This window comes from Onychostruthus taczanowskii, unplaced genomic scaffold, assembly GCF_017590055.1.
Source record: "Onychostruthus taczanowskii isolate IOZ18803 unplaced genomic scaffold, ASM1759005v1 scaffold48, whole genome shotgun sequence".
Lineage (NCBI taxonomy): Eukaryota > Metazoa > Chordata > Aves > Passeriformes > Passeridae > Onychostruthus > Onychostruthus taczanowskii.
The window spans coordinates 1,533,126-1,551,221 of record NW_024502347.1 but is presented as its reverse complement, the minus strand read 5'-3'; the positions used below and the strand labels follow the sequence as shown (position 1 = coordinate 1,551,221).

General features: G+C 37.3%; 1 protein-coding gene across 2 annotated transcripts in view; it reads left to right on the top strand.

Annotated features, from left to right (window-relative positions):
- Positions 1 to 18,096, top strand: part of ARMC2 (armadillo repeat containing 2) — a 69,043-nt gene that overhangs the window by 33,150 nt on the left and 17,797 nt on the right. Inside the window, exons 12-14 of one of the 2 annotated variants that reach the window (XM_041414932.1) lie at positions 2,029 to 2,174; positions 4,368 to 4,467; positions 16,678 to 16,993. In XM_041414932.1, the coding sequence (XP_041270866.1) occupies positions 2,029 to 2,174; positions 4,368 to 4,467; positions 16,678 to 16,993 (562 nt within the window). The remainder of the gene's footprint in view (positions 1 to 2,028; positions 2,175 to 4,367; positions 4,468 to 16,677; positions 16,994 to 18,096) is intronic. The other variant, XM_041414931.1, reaches the window with a different exon arrangement.

Below are 18,096 nucleotides of genomic sequence, written 5' to 3'. Positions count from 1 at the left end.
TCTAGAATTCAGCTGCTGTCTGGCTAGCTTCTATTATTTTTCAAACTGTACTCTTCAGGTTTCAGTTGTACATTAACTGTGTTTTATGGATATAGACTTCTGTGAACTGCTGAATGCTGTTTTCTTGCACATTTAAATGTATATGTAATTTTGCACTGCTTTTCCTTTCCAACCTGTCTTTGTCTGAGGGTGACTCTTGATAGAATTTACTGCTTGAGGATTTTGAACCATCTAACTGTATCAAGCATTGAAAAATTTTACTCTCTTTTTGGAGACCTCTTTACCATCATCTATTGACATTTTTTCCATTATCCAACATGTAAGTCTCTTTGCTGCAGTGAAAGCTCTTGTCTGGGTTTGGACAACACTTTTAATATGTGCCTTATCTTTCATTTCCTTTATTGTGTCTATTGAAGCTTAGCTAGAATTCAAAAAATACCATTTTTTGAATGATAGGCTGAACATCTTGTATGTAAGCATTTGTATGTGAACATCTTGTATGTAAGCAGTGAATGGAGTCGCCTGTCTCTATTCCATGTGACAAGAGTTTTTCTACCAAAACTTTTGAAAAGCAAAGTATTTGGTCAGAATATATTTATTAAAATATATCTGTTGATTTTTGAAGCATCATGACTTGAGAAAGAATATGCATCTGGAAATTTTTTTTGCAGTTGTTCAGTTAAAATAAATAAGAAAAATCCCAGGTGTCTTCTTAAAATATAAGTGATGTGAAGCAAATGGCTTCTGTAGGTTCAGATTCTCTGTATTATGAATATAGTATAAATTACATTTTTAGTGCTGAGGCTAAATCCATTCACATAATCACATTTTTTTCCCCTCTATGCCTTACTTCTCCAATTTGATGTGTTGCATCTCCTGTTGCTCCATTACAGAGCATCATGGGGTTGCTGAAGATTTGTACTCTGCTGTCAAATTTCTTTAAGTAGGACAGCAAATTTGAAAGCTACTGGGGAATGGACAGAATATGCATAGAGTCCTATGTGCAAAAGCTGAAACAAAACATCTTAACCTGCTCTTTGTCGAGAGTTTTTCTTTAAAATTAGCAATTACATGTCACTCAATAAGCAGTCCAATTTAATGATAAAATGCTTAATTTCCAGAGTTTTTTGTGATAAGAAACAATTTGAACAGATGGTTTTTGTGCCTTATCAAACTACATTCAAAGCCAAATTGAAGTTAATAACTTCACTCTGAATAAGAAAACTTTGAAGAATTCCCATATTCACTTAAGATTGAATGACTTCATATTCATTTTGTAGTAAGTTCTGGATTAGATCAAAATTAATTTAAATGTCATTGCCTGTCTGACCTTGTCATTTGAATACTCTTGCCTTGGAAGAGAATCAGAATATTTCAAGATGTGCAATAGGTGATGTATTTGTACATCTACCAGAGTTAGATTATGCTTTAAGCTCCTTGAAATAGAACAGTATCATCTGAAAATATTTTGGTTTCTTCAAATAGACCTGAGCACGTAAGCTTTTCTTTTTTATATTGTTCAAACAGTGGATTTCTTTTATCATGATTAACTTTTAATTTTTAAATTTGAATAAATCTGATTGTGTTTTAAAATCAATTCATTTTAGTTTGCAGTTTGCAGTTACCATCAAAATATATATCAGTATTTTCAAGATTTAAATATAAATTTGCAATACTAAGATTTATTGAAGAATTACGCAAAAAATTTATTTTAACCATCCACAGCATTTCACCTAATTCCACTTGGTACACAGCTGTAGACATGCAAGATTTTAAAGCATATGAAAGATCACGTGTCCTTCATGGAAGGAGGTTACATGCAGGCAAAGACCAGTGTCAATCTTACATTTTCAAGCAGTTATCCCAAACACACCGTGTTGCTGCCTGCAAGTTTGCTGTTGTTATTGATTGGTTTATACCAGCCTGCAGAGTGTTAACAGGCATAGCTTTGGGTGCTGTAGGTGAGGGCTGGCCTTTGCCGTGCTGCGAGCAGCCGTGGTTAATGCCTGTCCCATGTCCCGTGTGCAGCTGGCAGCCACTCTGCGGATCCTGGCCAACTGCGCCCAGGCGCGGCGCCAGCTCAGCCCCGGCGCTGCCATCCCCGAGCTCTGCGTGGCGCTGGAGCAGCGCAGCAGCGACAAGGACGTGTGCATCTGGATTGTCAGCGTGCTCAGGTACGTGGGAACGCAGTTGTGTGTGCAGGCAGCTCCCCTCCCTCAAAGGAGGCACGACCAAGCGCTGAGATTGGAAGATTTACATTGAACTCTTTTTTAAAGAGCTCTATGTAGCTTGTAATGGTATTGTATGTTAATTGTGTCTCTGTTAATGCTTACAGAATTGTTTAATTGTAGCCATACAGACTTGGATTCATCATCCCCATGAAAAATATTTTGTTGTATTGTGTCATTCTTTGATCCCACCAATTCTGATTGAGTTTTTTAAAGTACCGTTTCTTGTATTTTAAAGCTGCATAAATTCTTAGGTATTTATTAATCCTGGTTTACGCCATGTTTGAAAAAAAAAAATGAGAGAAATTACACAAGGAACTATGTATTGTGAAATAAAGTACACAAGAGGGAAAATGTGACCAGTGTTCATTGTTTTGAGCTGTTACAGAGTGTTTGAGAAGATTAAGCCCTGGATCAGGGCTTGAGTGTGCAGATGGAAGTGCTGAAAGAATCTCAGTTTTATGAGCAGCCAGCGGCTGCTTCCCAAGTTGTGCTTTTTAGAGTGAGATCAGTATGGGTTAGTCACCACAAAGATCATTTTGTAGTCTGAATAGTTGCTCAGTCAAAAGTCTTCCAGTTACCAAGCATCAGCTTGCAAAATTCAGTGCTAGATAGACTTGCAAACAATGTAAGGATTTGAAAGAAGTTGTGAAATTGGCTGTTGGTAATTTCAGGAATAATGGGATTATAAGTGCAATTTATGAATGATGTGCTGGATGAAGTATTTGCATTGCTGCTTTGTTACTGCATTGAGTCATGTTGCCTGTGGCTCTGTGTTCAATGAGATTCTGTTATGGACTTCTCCTCCTGTTCAGGTGCTCCAAATTGTCCATCACGTTCTCCTCTCTGAATGAGGTTGAGTTGTGCTTTGAACAATGGCTACATAAGGGGCTGGCACTCCTTCCTCCCCACAGCTGAAACCAGGCAAATCTGCTCCTTTGCTCTTTGTGCTAACTGTAAAGCATGTGAATGGCTTCCCCAGTTCCATGCTACCTTTTTTCACATCTGTCTCTAGTTTTGTTCCTAAAAATGAGCTCTAGCAATGATTACAGCACTTTGAGCATATTTACTTCTTCTGAGGAGGGAGCATTTCTCCTACTTGGAAAATGCCATGAAAAGTGGGATGAGTTTGTAATTAAGTGTAATTGATACTTACACTGTAATTCTGATAAGGACATTTACTTGGTATAGAATTCAATATGGAGAAAAAATTACGTACCTTACCCAAGGTTTCCTACTGCTTCAGTTTTTTTTCCTTAAGATTAGAAGTACACGCTCCAATAATACAAATTAGCCATAAAAATAAATTTAATTAGCTTCCTGGAAGTTGCAGTCACAAAAAATATGCAGTAAAGAGCTCAGATTTGAATTTTGTTTTGTCTTCTAGTAATACAGAATGATTATTCTCTCAATCAACTTTAGGCAGCTTCTTTGTAAAGAATATGTTCAATCTGTTCAGATTATTCATTCAATAAGGCTGTAAATCTTCCTGTAATAAGTTGTAATTGAACATCAACACAGATCTTTTCTGGTTTTGACTACATAAGAGGTAAGATGTTATCCTAGCTTGTTCTGTTACTGCATTTTTATGGTGAGACCAAAACATATCCAATTCCCTGTTTTGGCAATGGGCAAGGTGAGCAGTGTAGGACTGGAGCAGCTGTTAGGAAATGTGCAGAGATAAATCTTGCCAGCAAAGAGGCACAGTCTCTGTATTGCTGGTGAGAGATGTGTTCTCTTGGTGCTGTTGCTTGGCTCTACTAGATGTACACTAGGAAGGGACTCCTTATTTCCTCTAGTCTGACTTCCCACATCATCTTGAAATTCCAGTTCTCCCCTTTAGCACTAGAAGTGCTGGTGTCAGCATACTGTGCCCATATGGCAAGCAGGTTGGGAAGCTCCTTCTGTTTGCTGCTCCCCATAATTCACTGTAGCAAGGATAGCTCAGCTTCTCTTGTGCTCTTATGTAACTGCACATGCCTCTGCTAGAAGTCAGAGTATTGGCTTTCACTTCATTTGCTGTAAAATACAGCTCTGAGAATCTAAGAGAAAAGTGCTCTGAGAAAAGTGACTTTCTAAAAAATGTTTTGTGGAAAAAAGTCCTTTTGTTCATTTATATTTTATTTTTTTTCTTTATAGCAAACTTTCTACCTACAATGACTTCTGTGCAGCTTTAGCAGACTGCTCCAGATGTTACATTGTATTTTTAGCCCTGCTAAACAAATACCAGAAGCAGCAGGTCAGTTTTTCATCTCTTGATTTTTATATATTAATCCTCTAATGTGTCTGTGTATTGTTGTGTGTAAGCTTGTTTTCAGTGTCCTACTTTTATGCATTTACCAAATAAAAATTTTAAGTGATTGACAGCATTTCTATGTAGTAAATAATTGTAATGAAATAATTTAGATTAAAAATTCAAAGCAATGCAGCAGACAGTTGATTAACTTGTCTGTCCATGTATAGAAACAGTCCTTTGAGTACCTATTTTTTTTCCTAGTTTCAAGAAGTATTTTTTAAAGCAAAGAGCTATTTGAATATTTAATTGTTGGAAATGGTCGGGCTTCCTCCTGTCCTCCACACCTGCAAAAGAAGTGTGACTTTTCTAGAGCTAAGCAACGTGATAGCAGAGGAAAATATGTTCCTTGCTGTCATGTAAAAAGGGGAGATTTCCTCAACCCCTTTGTGTTTAATTAGTCTGTGAGAGCCCCAGGAAAGCCGTGACCCCTATGCCCAACCAATCTGTCAGTGTCCCATTATGGGACCCTTCACTGAGCAGTCCCACTGGATCTGTTCCACTGACTTATTCAGGGTCACACACCTAACAGAAGAACCTCCTCCTCCTCCTTTACCCACGATGGGCAGAGGGCAGTGCCCTTGGAGGACTCGCATTAACAGTTGGCAGACTGACACTCTTTATTAATAGAATTGTGAAAGGTTGAGGTTTGAGACTTGCCAGTGATAGTATCAGACTGCAAAAAGTATATTCAAAGCAATATACAAATTTAAAGCAATGTACTAACAAGCTCTAATCCCCAGTAAAAGCTGGTCTGAGACAATCACTCAGCATGCAGAAATCACATTTCTTACAGGCATCCCTAAGAGGGAGAAGACAGATTCAGCTTGTCGACTGATCCCAGAAGTTACACTGGAGTCTTCCCCCATTTCTCCCCATTCTTAACTCATTTTTATACTATTTCTTTATGTTTAGGTGGAACTTGAGTGGCTTTAGTCATACCTCTTAGTCAGTGAGAGGTGGTTGTACTAGGGGGTGGATATCTCAGGATAGTACCTGAGATAACCTTGGGATGGGAACATGCATTAGTCCAAGTAGAATGATTTCATAACAGTTGCTGATTCAAGAGCAGGACATTTTTCTTTATCTCTCTTGGTTTTCAGCTGCTATGGGGCTTATCAACTAGGAAGTACCACTGAATTCCCTCCTCTGCAAGGGTTTCAACACAGTGCCTGGCCATGGTGTCTCCACTCTGCTCCACCCTCTCTTGGGTCCCCCTTAGATTGCATGGTGTGTGGGAGGTCAGATATGCTGACCATGTTTCATCCAGGGAGTACAACTGTGTTTTCCCCTGTGACTTCCATACCATTATCTTCTTACCCTTAGTCATCTTCCCATACTCTCTAACTTTTGATATCTAATAAGATATCAAAATGTATCTCTCCTTTACCAGAGAAAACTACATGCTTGGAGTACTGCATTTGGGATATTCATGTAGAAATAAATGTTTAGACTTTGTCAAAATGCCTTGTATCATGAAGTAAAATTCTGAGTATAGTTGCTGCCAACTTTATTAGAATTCCAAGGGTGTTGCTCTATTGTCCTGCTTTCTTACATTTACTGAAGATAAAACTCAGAGCTCAGTGCAGGATCCCAGTCTTACAGATTGATGCATTGGTAAGAGTAGAGTGCCCTATGTAGGGCAAATTACTCAGCTCTATTGCCAGGTAAGTTTTAAGAAAAGCATAATTTTTCTCTGAAGCATAGATGTTCAAATGTGGAACAAGGTTTTAGAACAGAGAATACTAAATTACATTAAGATCAGTCTTAAAAGTAAGGAACTTTTTTGGCTGGTCCAGAATCTAAACTAGTTTGAGATAATTTAGTTATCCTATACAATTTATCCCAGGGTTAGTAATTCTTGGGGCTTTATTGGAAGGAGGTCTTTTGGATTGCTATCATTGAAGGGAGTTAATGAAGGTAACTGGATTGGCTATACTGAACAATGTTCTTTCTCCTGCCAAATACAAAAATAATTTGTTCCTTTCCTGTTTACCAGCATCCTTGTTGTCTGTGATAATGCACATGGAAGAGGAACAAAGATTAAGTTGTTTCTCTTCTAAATATCTGCTGTAGCATATCTGAGTATTTCTAGGATCAGACTGCTCTTGCCTAGTTTAGTCTTCAAAGACACTTCAGTAAAATACTATGTAAATAACATGAAAAATGTCAAAGGCATTGTATTTTCCTAAATTTATAGTTATTCTTCCTTGTGACCATTGTATTAAAAACTCAACAAATTATGGAACCGAGATTAGGGATCTTTAATTAAGTAACACCTTTCTCCTAAACATAATCTGTCATTTTAAGGGTAGGTTTTCTAGGTTCCTGAGATAATAGCTTTGTGTCATAATTAATTGTAGGTTCGTATCTACTCAAATTGTTTGTTATTATTTAGTATTCAGAATTTAGCTTCTTATTTGGCTATTAAGTGGTCCTAAAATACATCTTTCTTCACAAGGTTAGCATTGCATTTTGTGTTAAATTGTCAGTTGTTTTATCAAAATACAAATGAGAAAAGAAGTAGCTTGTGTATTAGAAAAAACCTTAGCTATTACATTGTGTTGATTATATATGCAATGTCTTCCAAATAAGTATTTCTTACTGCAGTTTTGAAACAAGCATGTAATTGTCAGTTGTCAGCTTAGTGAAGCCCTGCAGAAATAAAAAGAAGAACATAGATAATGTAATGCACCACTTTTTCTGTAGTATATAATAAACACTTGAGCTGTGTGGAGTGCAAATGTTTTTCCTGAGGTGTAGTTGGCACTGCTAATCTTTTTTTTTTAAATGCTGACAGCTAATGAGTTACAGTATGAGTTGGTATGTGTTGAAAATAAATGAGTAAAATTGTCTGCTGTGGGAAGAATCAAAGAGAAGGAAAAATCATCATTATAAAAGCGTTAAAAATCTTCAGGACTAAAAGCTGATATGTGAAGAAAGGAAGTGTGTCTGTGTTCTGAGTTTTCAGGTTGCAGATTTTGTGGGATCAGGTTTTTTACTGGCAGTCATAGCAGCTATAAACATAGGGGAAGAAATAGAGGAAAAACAGCATTCTGACTTTCTCAAGGGCTATCATAATTGTGACTTTAAAGATAATTATTAAATACTGTGAAAGTAAAAATGGGAGCACTGGAAATAGGCTTGCACCCACACCACACACTGAATTCCACAATAATTGCAACCCAAATAGTCTCTGTTCTTTGCTCCACACTGCAGCTACAGCTCTTTTCCCTTCTTTTCTCAGCTCATTTTCTCTCTTGGGTGAAAGAGTCAGAAGGAATGGAAGAGTAATGATTCAATGGTATGAGGCAGACTTTTGGGGAAATTGAGTTGGCAAAACTTGATGATAGCATGTGTCATAGTCTTAGGTAGGGAATACAGAAGACTGGAAAAGCTGAATCTTCAGGCCAGGACTGGGGAAGTCAACGGGGCTTTTACACACATCTGAAGTAGGTATTCATGGTTGGCTTTGGACCTTACTTGTGTGGAGTAACAAAAAAAAATCCTTGCTGGTTGCCACATGCTGTCAAAACTGTCAGAAGTGTTTGTGTAATTCCTCTGTCTTACCAGATAAGCTTTGCATGATTCTGTTTCCAGTCAGCATTGTAGACTTTTGCCCATCTCAAGAAATCTTCTAGCAGGGCTCTGTTCCACTTTCCCACATCATTATCATCTCTAAGCTTTCCAGATAGACTGCATAAAGAGTGACTTTCTCAGGCTGTGGTTAATGTCACAAGTCACAGGCAGGCCATGCTTTTGGAACAGAGACATTGCCTAAACAGGACAGTAGCTTCTGTCAATAAGTCAGTCACTACCTGAGCTTAGGTGGCATTTTGGGGTCCTGCCAGCTTCCATGTAATGTTTTATCAGTTAGGAGTCTGTTTTCAATCTAAGAGCAAAAACACAGGGTGTGATACTAAAATTTATATAGAAGCCTGCTGTATAGAAAGGTCCCCTTACACTTCAGTGTATCCTAATTTTGAAATTGAGAAGCATTTGTTTAAAAATCTGACATCACTGGATGCAGTAACTGCCTATTCAGCAAAATGATAATTACATTGGATCACATGAGCAGTTCATCCAGTCTGCTCTTGATACTCAGCAATGGTGAGATTCAGATGTCTAGAGAACAGTAAAAATGGAGCAGGCTTGTGTGATACTTCCTGTGTGTACTTACCAAACCTCCAACTCTTTCCAGTTTGGAAACACCCTCAGCCAGTTGTGTGTGAAATAAACCTCAGCTGACTTCTTTTCCATGAAATTCTACAGTCTGTCTTCTACCACATATAAAGTTTTAACATGTTAAAGATCCACTGACAAGGAGTTGCATAGCAAACAATTCCTTTTGCCTATTTTGAATTTTCCCTTAACTGTCTTTATTTGATGCCTTCTGGTTCTTGTATTGCAAATGTGGTGAAGCCCATTGATCATTTCACACTTCCCTCGATTTTCTAGGTGTTTATCCTACTGTCTTCAGGTTACCTCTTTTCTTTCCATGCTGAGGAGTCCTTGCTTACATAGCCCTTTCTGATAAAGAGACTGTTCCATGCTGTGGTGTATCCATGTTGCTTTTCTCATAACATTTTCCAATCCTGATTCCTGTCTTTTTTTTTTGATAGGAGGAAACCAGAACACAGCACTTAAGATGTGCCCATGTCATAGATATATATGCCTGCATAAATTTATTTCCCATTAATTCCAAATAATTTATTTGCTTTTATGATCTGTGGTCATTAAACTCTGTCATTAACTCCAGGATTGCTCTATAGGTGGATATGGTTGGTTTAAAGGCTGTAATTTTATACACGAAGATATGATTACTTTGTTCTTTTCCATAGATCCTTTAATGTATAAATTAATGCATTTAAATTTCATTTTCTGTTTTATTATCAACTGACTACAATTTTTTTTTCAGCTCTTCAGTCAGCCTTTATCTTAGGAACTTTGAATATCATGGTGCAGTCAGTACATTCTTCCACATCACTGCTACTGCCCATTTTCTGTGTTCATGGACAAATTGAATACAACAGATCTCAGCACAAAACCTTGGGAATTCCACTGGTCATCTTCCACCATTGCAGAAACTGCTAATTTACTCTGTTTTACATTCTCTAATCATTTATCTGTACCAGGACATTCTGCCTTACAGCATGACTCCTTAGTTTCACTAGGATTTTGGTGAGTGACTTTGTTAAAAGTCTCCAGGAAAGTCACATGGGTGATATCAGATGGGTCTTTTTTATGCATGTTTGTTCATCCCTTCTAAGAACTCAGTAAATGCATAAGTCAGAAATTAGAAGTCTTAAATGACTACAATTTTATCTGGCTGTCCACTCTTTTTTTTTTTTTTGGTTTGTTTTTGGTTTTTTTTTGTTTGTTTGTTTGTTTGTTTGTGTGGGGTTTTTTTGGTTTTTTTTTTTTTTGTGGTCTCTTTTAATTTATCTGGTCCAGACACCAGACTTTCTCACTTGGAATCTTTTCGTGTTTGTTACAGCTTTAGGAGGTTGCATAGTGCTGTTAGTAATTAAGCTATTTAATTAATTAGTTCTTTTAGAACTGTTGGATAGTTATCCAGTCCTGGTGATTGGTTACTCTTTGTTTTGTCAGTTTGTTCCTTAAAGTTGTTTGTGATTGCTTCAGTTTTGGACAGATGGCTCTGATGAGCCTTCCCTGGAGAATGCTGTCGCATTGAGATCTCCCAGTTGCTTCTAGAGTGGGCATGAATCAATGCAAAGAACTCATTTAGCTTCTCTGCAATTACATTTTCTTCTCTCAGTGCTCCTATTTTATCCTGATCATCAATTAGTTCTTCAGATTCTGGCAAACTTCCCAGTCCTGATACGTTGGAAAAGATTTGTTATTATTTTTGCATCTCTTGCATCAGCTAGAAGAGCTGCACTTATTTTCAATTGTAATTTGCACACTGCTTTACCTGGTTGATTTAGCAATCAGTTTGTCAGAAACAATTTAATTAAATGAAGAGATGTTGCCTTGTCATCCTCTGTAAGGACTTGTCCACATTTATCAGGTTCACTGTGCCTGGATCTGTCCAGCTTCCTTCCCAAATGTGTCTACCAGGTATCAGCTCCCAAATCAGCTTATTGTCTTCTGTGAGCAAGCAGGCTTATGCTTGTGAGACTTGCTCTTGTCTCCCCCAAAGAAAAAACCTTGTTTCAGGGCTGTTGAATGTCCTTTTTGCTCTTGGGAGTGCTGCTGTGGGGAAGGTTGTCACAGGTGAGGCCTCTGACTGCAGGGAATTTTCCCACTGTGTTTCTGGCTTTATTGATTAGGTAAAGGCTTTTCTGCATGTGGTGTTGGCTGGTCTTTCTGGCTGGTGTTTTGGCTGGTTTGTGGATAACTCTGTGATGAGCTCCCAGGAGCCCACCATCTGTCTGCTTCAGTCAGTCACAGAAGATAAGTCATGTAGTGCCCAAAAGCAAGCACAGGCTCTTCCTTATGCAGTGTAGTGCTGCACCTGTGTTTACTTCAGGTACACATTTGCCTTTTAAATATTTGAGAGTTATTGGTGCTCTGCTCAGTGCCATCACACTCTTCTGAGATTCCACAGGGGTTTTTTATTAATGTTGTATTGGGGGCAATGGTGTTTTCCTGTGTCTACTGCTTGCTTCTAAATAAATGGTTATCCAGTGCTGACCCAAGTGTTCTTAGTGTTTTGGTTACTCACTTTTTTCCTCTGTGCCATCCCTCATTTGGGCTTAGGACAGCTGTTTGTCTGATAGCATGATACATCATGTCAGAGAACTGATCCAGCTTCCAATAACCCTAAAACTGAAAAAAAAAACCAAACTCCAGTCCTTTCCTGGTTATCATCTGCATTGCTTTCCATACAAATGCTTCCTTGATCCCAAATACTGAGGCAGCAATGTGGGAAAGGAAAGAAACTCTGTGTGGAATGGAGATTGAGTGCTGTTCATGCCATTACTTGTGCTGAAATGCTTGTCTACAAGGTAACCCTACAAAGAGCTTGCCTTGATAAAGTGGTTCTTTTCTCCTCCATATACTAGTACATATTTTCAGTTGTATTCCTCCTCAGTGTAGGCCAACATTATAATAGTGCCTAGGACAATTTAAAAAAGGAAATTGATCAGTAATGTAATTTATCATTAAAGAGCAAAACATACAAGATTTTTCTCCAGTGTTTTATGTGTGTACTTGCATATTCAAAACTGATCAATCATTCTCTCTGAATTTCCTTTTTTTTCCAAGAAGAGAGTAACAATTCTAGGATAGATATTCTAACAACTCTGAAGGAATTTCCCTGCTGATAAAGGTGAATAACTACAGAAGGTCACTCTTTCCCTACAGTATTATTTCTGACGGTGTGCTGAGCTGAAAAGTATGTCTTCCTAAAGCTTTAGTTATGATTTTTTTTTCTCTTTTTTCTTTTTTTTTTTTTTTGGCTGAAAGAAAAAGCAAAAATGTTAAGTTTGATCTGTACACTGAGTGTAAAATTATCAGAAATGCAGTGTTCAAAGTTTGTAATGAACCAGTTGGCATGCATCATATAGAAACCTGCTGTTCTGGTGAATCAAAAGATGGAAGTGAATGCATGTAATTACTAGATAGGTAAATAATAGAGTATCAATAATAATAATAATAAGATATTACTGCTTGGTGAGACACATTTATAAAAATATGTTATTGTAGTTTTTAATTGAATTTCTCTAAACAATGCTGAAAGCTTTTTTTAAAGAGGGAACACCTCTTTAAAAAAGCTAAAAGAATTACTAGGGTTAAAATGCCCCAAGGAAATTAATATATCCATGACAAAGGTCAGACCATGAGCAAGCTGCCTATTAATAGAATCTGCACAAGGAAGACATTTCTGTTAGAAGACCAGTCTTGAATGTAGAAGAAAAAAAAAAAAAAGAGCTGTTAAGAAATAGGGGCTACAGTTGTTCAAATTTTAAGTAGTAATAAGAATAAAGATTTTAACAAGAGAGATCAGCAGTCATTGGAGCAATACCATGGAGGATATAGTTTTCAACTTTTTTTTTCCAATTAATTTAATTTCTGAAATACTGTTTTTTTAGAGAGCCTACACAGCTTTTCATCAAATATTAGTCTGGTGTCAGTGTGCTTGCTTTTCTTCTTTACCTTTCCCAGGTCTCCAGGTGTCCACAAACAAACCTAAGCACAAGTTCTTGATTGCTGAAATTCACTAAGTGCAGTCTGAAAAGTTTAGCTGAACACATCAGACTTTGGGATGTAGAAATTATTGGGTAGAAATTATTGAGTAGGGTCCTATGGTGTGGATAATTGCATTTTACTAATGGTCTCTCCTTCTCCTCAAATGCATTAATATTTGGGGCGGAAGGAGGCTCTATTTACTGACAAGGTACTCCCTGTTGTCACTGTGGCAAAGCTTCTCCCTGCTGCTTATTTCATATTACTTAGTTCAGAGGTTCTCTGTTTGTTTTTGATATTTCCAGTGTGTTCTACACCACTGCCCTCTCCCCCTTTTTTATTCTTTAAATTGAGTTTCATATTGTGACAGCTGTCATTTCTGGGGTTGAACAGAAATTTTTCCAGCTAGAATGTCACTTCAAGATGAATCTTTACTGTATTTGGAAGAGATTAGCTCCAGGTTAGTAAAACTGCAGTAATTTTGCCTATAAGTAGACTATTTAACCTTGCAAAGAAAACTCCCAAGTTTTCTTTCCAAGGTGCATAACAAAGCAGAAATACAAATATGGAAGTGAAGTGTAAATTAGATTTGAATGAGAAGCAGGGCAAGTGGTAGAATTTTGACTAACTCCACTGAAATTTGGGTAACATGGAAAGCAGATTTCATTTGCAGCTGATGATTCAATAGGAACTCAGCTGCTGGCATCTGACCTTTTGTTTTGTACTATCCCCCTCATTCTGAGGGCCCAGACACCAAATAAAGTAACAACAGGTACTTGGCCAGCATTCACAGGTTCTAGATTAGACTGTCCTTCCTTGTTGATCTTGTTTTAGTTAGAAACTACTGACCTAATTTGCTTTCTTCCCTTACTGATAAGGACACCTGTACAGCCTGTACCTGTGCTCATCGTGCTGACGCTGAAAGGCAGGTGTACTTTAATTGCCAAGATAAACTGTTGTCAGGTTCTGTGACTCAGCAGGTCATGGGGCACCTTTGCTACTAGGGCAGTGCAAGGAAGACAGTTTCAGAAATAGATAAGCAAAAAAAAAGCTTCCATATCCGTGATGATCAAGTGTTTATGTGTCAGTTGCCAGAAGAATAATAGTTAAATGCTGATGGAGTAAGTGGTGCCATTACCACCTCAAAACCCAAAATATCACAGTTTCTTCACAGATAGGAAGCAAGAAAGAAGATCTTCTAAAGCTTTTCTTGATGTATTTGTCCAAATTTATTTGTGTTGGTGAAGCTGTGTGCTCTTGTATATAGACTTCCACTCAGGTTTCAGTACATCTGTGTTCATCATGTCTCACATGAATGCATCACTATAAAAAGATGAAATAACTGAGTGTAATTCCTATCTTTAATTGAGTTTGTCTTCAATGCAATACGTTTAAACTTCCATATGATGTAAATTGATCTGATAAATGTAATTTTTCTGTAAGTGTGAAACAATGTCTGAAATTCCATATGCAGTTAATACTCTAAACATGTGGAAATGAACAGTAATCTCATTTATTATATTGATTTTTTTGCTATGTACAGAAAGGCCCATGGGCCTTGCACAGGTTTAGTCTTGCAAGCAGTTTCAAAATATGTAGCTTTGCATGTATCTTTTTACACAGCCATTCTAAGATGGTGTTTCTTACTCTTGCAGTCCTTGCCCATGAGCATTTAAAGAAAATAGCCAAAAATAATACAAACCCTTGAGTATTGTACTACTCAGGAGAAGCTGTGCAGCTTTCCTCTTTGACCTTGCTGGTTAAATTTTCACTGGAAGATAATGCAACTTCGGTACTATTCTATTAAAGCCGGATGTGCTTAGCTAAAAAAATAAGTATTTTATAAGTTTGTTTTGCTGGGCTGTAGGTGGAAAGCACAGCTGAGATCACACTTCTGAAAATATCAGTTGATTGCTGTGTGGTACCTGTTTGTCTCTTTCCTGATTGGGTAGAGCTGTTGCTGGGCTGATACCATTTTGACCAAAATTAGAAAGTCAATATAAACGAGTCAAACTAGATTGCCTGCTTTTTTCAGTTCTCTCTTCTGATTCATCAGTTGTTTGTTTCAAATTTTTACAGCCTTTGTGAGTTGGGTGTTGTGCCAGCAAAGGTGAAAGCTCTTAGTGGTTAGTCATTAAGAATATTCATAAAAACTTGTCGTGATGACATTTAGATCCTAACAAAAATGTGATGCCTAATTAAAAAAGTGGAAGTGTGTCCTACAGAGTGATATTATTAAATACATGAATGTGAAAACCAGTTCCTCACGTAGGAGACTGCTGCTTGTCATGTTCAAGCATAGCATTCATCTTCCTGAGAGGATGTTATTGCCAGTGTCTTGTGGCAGAGGCTTAGGACCTGAAACTTACTGATGAAAGCAGGTATCAAAGATGATGCCTAATCATCTTTTTTCCTTCAGTGTTAGCTTGTATACTTTAACAAGTTAGACTGTGCCTGGTTAACTTATGTTACTATTACCAGGGAGGGTTAGAATATGTGTAAATATAATTATGATATTTGAAGAAATGCAGCGAAATAATTGTTCAGTAAAATTCTAGGTGAATGCAAGTACAGGAGGTTGGCAGCTAAAGGAAGATGGTTCTCATGTACTTGAAGAAATGCTGTTACTTAACCTGCACCATTAAGCCAAAGCTACAGACTTTTTAAAAAATGAGTAGATTTTGATGCAAGGGACAGAGGGAAATGTTTCAAGTAGTTTAAACTTGAGTTACTTCAGACTTTCAGAATTTTTTTTTCTTGTCACATACTGGTGGCTAAGAAAAAGATGGGGATGTCTTTGAATGCCATTCAGTTAGGATCCTCTTGTCTTGCCACTAAAAGGTTGTAACCCAGTGTGTACAAAATCAAGGTGCTTTAAGAGAGCAACTTGATTAAATCATGAGATCTCAAGACACCTTACAAAAATAGAAAGTAGGTCTCATTCAGCAATGATAAAAATAAAAGGGTAGGAAGAGCATATAAAATCAGGGGAAAAAAACCCAGCAGAGCACAAGATGAGGTGCAACTACAAAGGGACACAACAAGAAACAAAACTTTTTATAGTAGATTGAGAAGACAGCAAGGAAATAATTTCTCTGGTGTTCAGAAGAAGCTAAGCAGTACTGGCAGGTACTGTGATAGTGAAATGTGAAATGCCTTTTTTTATTTTTTTTTTTTTGCTTCTTTTTCTGAAAGGGTTATGTATGACCAAATGAATAATCTCTACTTTAGCCTGGATTCTTTTGTCACTAACAAACAAGCATATTAAATGTCATCAAACAAGCTGATGTAATTTTCCTTTTGGTGTTTACAAAAGGACAGAAAGGGGACCCAATCTCTGAGATTCTTGAAAAGTTATTGCAAGAAGAATTGCAAGGTTGTAGGGTGCCTGTTTTTAAAAGGAGAAAGAGAAGGAACTAAGGAATGACAGACCAGTCAATTTAAATTATATTTCTGGTAGAAATCGGGAACAAATAATTCAGCTATCTGTAAGCAATTAGAATGAACAACAAAATGAATTAAACCTAATTTGGATTTAAGAGTAACAAATCAAGGGGAAGGAGTTTAACCTCTACAATGGTTACTAGGCCTAGAAGAGGAATGGTTGTGGTCTCTTCCTGTCACAGTTGACACTTGCTTTCTTGAAAGATTAGTAAATTCTAACCCATATGATTATTCTAGTTATATAAAGTGTGGTTTTAAGATGTTTTAAGATTACTGTGGGCTTGGTAAAAATAGATGACCTCTACTAAGTATATCGCATTGGTAATTACTCCAGTGGTATACTAGTTCTGTCAGATGTTTTTGATTTCTTCTGTAAATCAGGTTATGAAAATTGGTAGCATAAAATATTATTTCTAGCTGCTGTGTTTGGCATTCCTTCAGTTGTTCTGTATGTGCTGTTATCTGAATTGGGAAGCAAATTAAGTATTATCTTCTTTTTAAGCAGCTTCCGCCTTCTGATGTTTTCCATGTAACATGGTTTGTTTATTTATTTTGTTACAGGATTTGGTTATCCGTATCGTCTTCATTCTTGGTAATTTAACAGCAAGGAATGACCAGTCCCGGGAGCAATTTTTTAAAGAAAAAGAAAGTGTTAATACCTTGACATCATTATTCCAAACCTACTATGAACTTGATTTGAATGAAATGACACGGCACCATGATAGTAAAGGCAAAAACCAACAAAAGTATCCTTCAGAAGCAGAAGATGTTCTGATAAAACTAATAAGAGTGGTGGCCAACCTCTCCATTCACCCTAGAGTAGGTGCAGCTCTGGCAGCTGCCCATCCTGTTGTAGGATTACTTGTTACAGTACTAGGTAATAAAATTTATGTTGTGTTTGTTATCTTTGTTCAGCCTGTAAGGAGAGTTTAAGACTTTCCATTGCAAAAAAAACCCCAAAGTCAATTGGCTGATGTTCATAAACTGTTTCATGTAGGAGGCCTGCTTGAGATAGTGGAGGCATTGCTACTTTGGTACTGACTTTTCAGTATCTGGGGAAAGATGTTGTAGAAGTCTTTAATTCAGTGATCAGATTTGCAGATAGGATCATTAAAGATAAGAAATTTTATTTTAAACACATCTCACTGAGAGTTAATATATAAGGAAAGTTTGTTCTTATCAGGTGCTATATAGATGCGTTTGGTGGTGATGTGGTTTTTTTAAAGGTTTGCATTTTTTGTGACTGTTTTGGATTAAGTGTTGTTTCTGTTCTCTGCACCCATAACTTTCAGCCTCTTCAAAGAATTTTCTCTTACTTTTTTCCTTCTTTTTCAGTCTTCCAACCTTTTATCTTTTCAGATGGAAGAGTGTCTCCCTCCAAATGGAGAATTAGGACTGCAGTTCCTTTACCACTTACTGATCCCCTTGTAAATCTAATTACAGACTAGGGCTGGTCTGTTCTGCCCATAATAGAGTTTAACTGTGACAAGATACATGTTAAACAGCTCAGTATATTTTACTGTGTAATGAGAACATTAAACATTATGTTAAGGTAATCAGCCTGATTGTACACTGTCTTACCAGTCATGAGGGATGAGACAAGTCAGACTCACAACTTGGTTCTGTCTCATGGGTTGAAACTGTCTTAATGGCCTGATAATTTTGTAAGTGCTTTTGACCTTCAAAGCTTCACTTTGCTACCCTCTCCTCTTCTTGAGCACTCTATCAGTCAGTTTACTACAAAGTGTTCTGTCTCCCTATGAACTTCTGAGACCAGAGACCTCAGACAAATAAGTCTTTCAGACTTTTAGACAGGTTAACATTCTGTCAGGAACTCTAAGAGAAAAATCTTTCAAATATTGTTGAAGGGGTTTTTTACCCTTTTTTTTTCCTAGATACCTGACAGTTCAGTGTAATAGTCCTTGGCATTTCTCCATGTCTGTCACACAGCCCTGCTCCTGCATGTGGACTCTTTTCGGT